This window comes from Sinocyclocheilus rhinocerous, unplaced genomic scaffold, assembly GCF_001515625.1.
Source record: "Sinocyclocheilus rhinocerous isolate Xijiao unplaced genomic scaffold, SAMN03320098_v1.1 scaffold469, whole genome shotgun sequence".
In the NCBI taxonomy this organism is placed as follows: domain Eukaryota; kingdom Metazoa; phylum Chordata; class Actinopteri; order Cypriniformes; family Cyprinidae; genus Sinocyclocheilus; species Sinocyclocheilus rhinocerous.
Window position 1 is genome coordinate 1,420,915 of NW_015636034.1, and position 4,319 is coordinate 1,425,233.

Sequence of the window (4,319 nt, forward strand, 5' to 3'; positions counted from 1 at the left end):
AAGTAACTCTATAAAAACGTGCATTACGTCTAAATTAACTCATATAAATCAAATATAATTTCGTAAATTGCATAAACAATTATGAACAAAACAGCATCATGTATTTATGCGTTGCTTAATCCAAAGAGCCGAGTCGCCATTCACGTAGATTGCATTTGAAAACATAAGAGACGCAGTGAAAAGGAATAAACCTCCACAAATTCACGACGTTTTTTCTAAAAGTTTAAATTGTTTTAACTTTGCATGGCTACATCTCTTGTGTGAGACGTGAGTGCAGCAGTCTGTCTTGTCTAAAAAGTGCGCTGAATATGCATCTGTGTGAATGGGTTGGTTTCGGTTTTCAACTAGTCATGATCTTCTCCGCATTGAGCTTCTATATTTCTCTAATATTTTTAATGCATAACACAGCAGCGGCGCATCTCGTGGGATTTTAGACTTGCAGTATATATACTGTATTTTTTTAAAGCAGTCTTGCCAGTACAATGGCAAAGACTCTTTATCTTAGAAAGAGAAAATAAAATAATAATAAAATAAATAATTTGTATTTAATGTTTTTTTATTTATTTATGCAATTTAGTAGTGTGAAAGTATTTTTAATAGTGGTCCTCACAATGTTTTACTTGAGCCAATTGTGTTTTTCCATCAATAATTGAAATCATTTAAACCAATTATTTAATGAAGACGTGGTACAGAAGAAAAATGTTATGCTTTGAAAGTTGTTCTTATTGATGATTGAAAATTATTTACACAATGCATATAGTAAACGCTGATTTTTGACATACTGTATACTGTACATTCATTTTGACCTATTCTTACAGTATATAAATAGTGATACCTTATGTTGATATCTCTTTTACAGTCTTTCATGAGTACTACCATGCTCCCACTTTGGCCAATGGGAGTGCGGCGGAGCTGAATCGCATCAGTGGAAGTTTACATTTAGGGGAACTGAACCTGACAGAAACCGGGCCCGTGACTCTCCCAGAATCCTTCATTCTGTGCACGCGGGCACGGCCTCTTCTCTTTCTGCTCCTCATGCTGGGCACACTGTGGGTGGGATACACACTGTACCAGTTCAGGAGGAGGTGAGGAGCTCTCCCTGTCTCACACACACACACACACACACACACACTGATGGGGATTTGAAAGAGTGATAGAAGACTGTTTTGACACCCCCATCTTTCATTTTTCCTGGCAGTCCGTTTCTGCATGTGAAGATGAGAGAGATTCTGTCCGACTGTGCTCTGCCTATCTCAGTGCTTGTCTTCTCTTATGTGGGATCATACGTCTTCAACGACATTGCCTGTGAGTCACTATATGTGTTCATGTTGCACACACAGAGACACTAACATATACATGTGCAAACATTACAGCTCTTCAATACAGTTTTCCATTTGATGATTGGTCATTTATATCCAAAACATTTGACAAGTACAATATGTGTCACTCAAAAAAAATTTGTTTTAACCTTCTTAAATTTTCCAGAAACTATGTTGAACCTTTTCTGGCATTAGTTAGTTTTATTTATTATTATTATTATTTATATTTATTATATCATATTATTTATATTATTTCTCATTGTACTAATATTTATGATTAGTGTTTTGTTTGTAGTGTTATTTTTTTATATTAGTTATATTAGATTATATTAGATATTTTTTATCATTATTACTTATTAATGTTGTTTTCTTTGCTATTGTTATTTTTTTTATTTGACATGAAACATTCTTTATCATTTACATTAGGTTATTTTTGTATTCATTATATTATTTCACTTCGTATTAGTCATTCAGTATTAAAGTTTTTTTTGTTTTAATCATAATAGTATTTAAAACAAGGTGAAAAATGTGAGTACATTTATGGTATAATTTAAGCAGAGAAAAATCAAAACACTCATAATGATAAAACTGTTTTACTATGCAAATTTTTTAATCATATTGGGGGATTATCTTCAATATGTCACAATGCTGCAATTTTGAAATTACATGCAAATAGCAGAAAAGATTCCGTACTGAGAATCAGTTCAATTTTGGCTCAGTTTGTGTCCAGGAAGGCTTGCCAAAATGTACACCCCTACCAACACTTAGACATTCTCACACACACACACACTGCCTGTACTCTCCTTCTCTGACTGCCAGCACATTACAGCAAAGCCACTCACTCCGACTATCACTACATTATTCCTCCAACTCCTCTGTCATCAGTTCGGTGTGGGAGTTTAACTTGGTTATCAGAGTGAGATTTTACTTCTTACCTCAGGCTCTTTAAACGTTCACTCAGCTCTCCAATGCTGCAGTCAAGAGGCTCATATTCGAAATGAGATCAAATCACAACCTCTCAAAAAAGGCCTGCTTTTGCAGGAAATGGCCAAACAGTCCAAAACTTTGCTGTAGTGTTGTGTGCTATGTATAGTCCCCAAATTTATTTGTATTTTATTTCATATCCTGCCCAGTGTTTTCTTCCAAATAATGTGTAAATTCAGGGCCACTTCACACTTTATGTGGGAAAAAAATAAACATTGGGTAGCATTTTTGTAATTAACTTGCTGTATAAGAAGTTAATAGATAGCAAATGATATGCAGGTACACTCACATACCTTCCTATGAACATATTAATGTGTAACTAATCACCTTTTCCTGTAGATGTAAGTATAAGTATGTAAGTACTCTTTATAATTGTGCTACGGTTATTTTTTCTATAAAAATATAAGTTGTGATAAATGTAGGATTTCAATTAAATGTGTTCATTTTTAGACCTAAACCAACCGTTCTACAACAAATGTGCTTCCTTACTGGCTAACTGCTAAGACAAACTGCACAAGGGTTGTGCCCTTTTTTCCCCAATAGAAATCCCTTTTCAATATTATAAAGTGACATGATGGTGATTGCAAGAAATAATCCATGAGGAAAATCATTGATGACTGTTGGATGACTGCTGGAGGGCAGGTTTGTGATCTGAGGTTCACTCTGTTATTTGTTCTCTTCCAGTGCCAGTGTTTAACTTCCATGAAGGTCCGGTGTTTCAAATAGCCCCACTGGATAAGCTGAGCGGAGCGAGTGTTCTGAGCGCAATGGGTCTGGGCTTCCTCCTGTTTCTCCTCATCTTCATCGACCAGAACATCGTAGTTTCTCTCACAAATGCGCCTGAAAACAGGTAAATTTTTTTTTAAATTAGTTTCAGCTAAACTTGTGTTTTGAGATCCTATCCCACTCATACATGTGGCTTCATTACAGAAAACTACAGATTATTAAAATGATTAATGATAAAATGAACTTCACCTAAACATTAACCTAACCAGGCACAATGTAATAAGTGACAAGCTGCCTATTTCATGTTGAAGAGTGTTTTCACTGGCTGTGATTTATAGCATCCTACACTCATTTATTTTCAAAGAGCAACAAATGAGCAACACAACATTACCATAATGAGGGCTAAGCAAGTTAGCAAAGGAAAAACTTAAAACGGAAGGGAAGTGTTTCATTTGACCCCCTAATTTGATAATATAATGTGATGTGTCATTTAAAATAATATTAATGAACATATTTTCATGATTAAAACTGTAAGCAATTTATTTATTTGGAATTTCTAATAGGGCACTGAACACAGTACTCATAAATAATTGTCTCAGCTAGAGGAATCACTTTGGGGTCCAAGATGCACACACTACTATAATGTTTTTACACAAATATTGTGAAATATTATTGCAGTTTAAAATAACAGTTTTCTTTTTTAATACATTTTCTACAGTTACACATGAAATCATTCTAATCTGCTGATTTGATGCTCACAAAAAAATAAATAAATAAAAATCAGCATACTTTGATGTAGAGGTCTGCATTCCTGCGGCTCTCCCGCGGGACCCGACCGATTTTTTGCGCCGCGGGATTCAATTCCCGAATAAAACGTGGTAGCGGTCGGTAACTCTGGTGTAATTTGAACGGGAGCGGGCAGTCTAACAATATCCCGTTCCCGACGTCCATTTAGAACAGCATATCTGCGCTTTATTCTTATTGACCACCGGTACAGCTTACGCTCAGGACTGTTATGCACGCGCTGCACGCATGGTTTAAACGTCACGCGTTTTATTTGCGGAGGTCTGTGTGCAGCATGTGCATAACGATGCCCAGAGCAGGCTGTAGCCTACCTGTGGTAAATACAGGTGCATCTCAATAAATTAGAATGTCGTGGAAAAGTTCATTTATTTCAGTAATTCAGTAATTCAACTCAAATTGTGAAACTCGTGTGTTAAATAAATTCAATGCACACAGACTGAAGTAGTTTAAGTCTTTGGTTCTTTTAATTGTGATGATTTTGGCTCA

The 4,319-nt window shown here is 35.5% G+C and overlaps 1 protein-coding gene across 3 annotated transcripts in view; it reads left to right on the top strand.

Annotated features, from left to right (window-relative positions):
• The window catches only part of LOC107747581 (sodium bicarbonate transporter-like protein 11), an 88,673-nt gene that overhangs the window by 78,580 nt on the left and 5,774 nt on the right, over positions 1-4,319 (top strand). For all 3 annotated transcript variants that reach the window (XM_016562178.1, XM_016562177.1, XM_016562176.1), the window contains 3 exons: positions 860-1,085; positions 1,199-1,305; positions 2,988-3,153. In XM_016562178.1, coding sequence (XP_016417664.1) covers positions 860-1,085; positions 1,199-1,305; positions 2,988-3,153 — 499 coding nt within the window. The remainder of the gene's footprint in view (positions 1-859; positions 1,086-1,198; positions 1,306-2,987; positions 3,154-4,319) is intronic.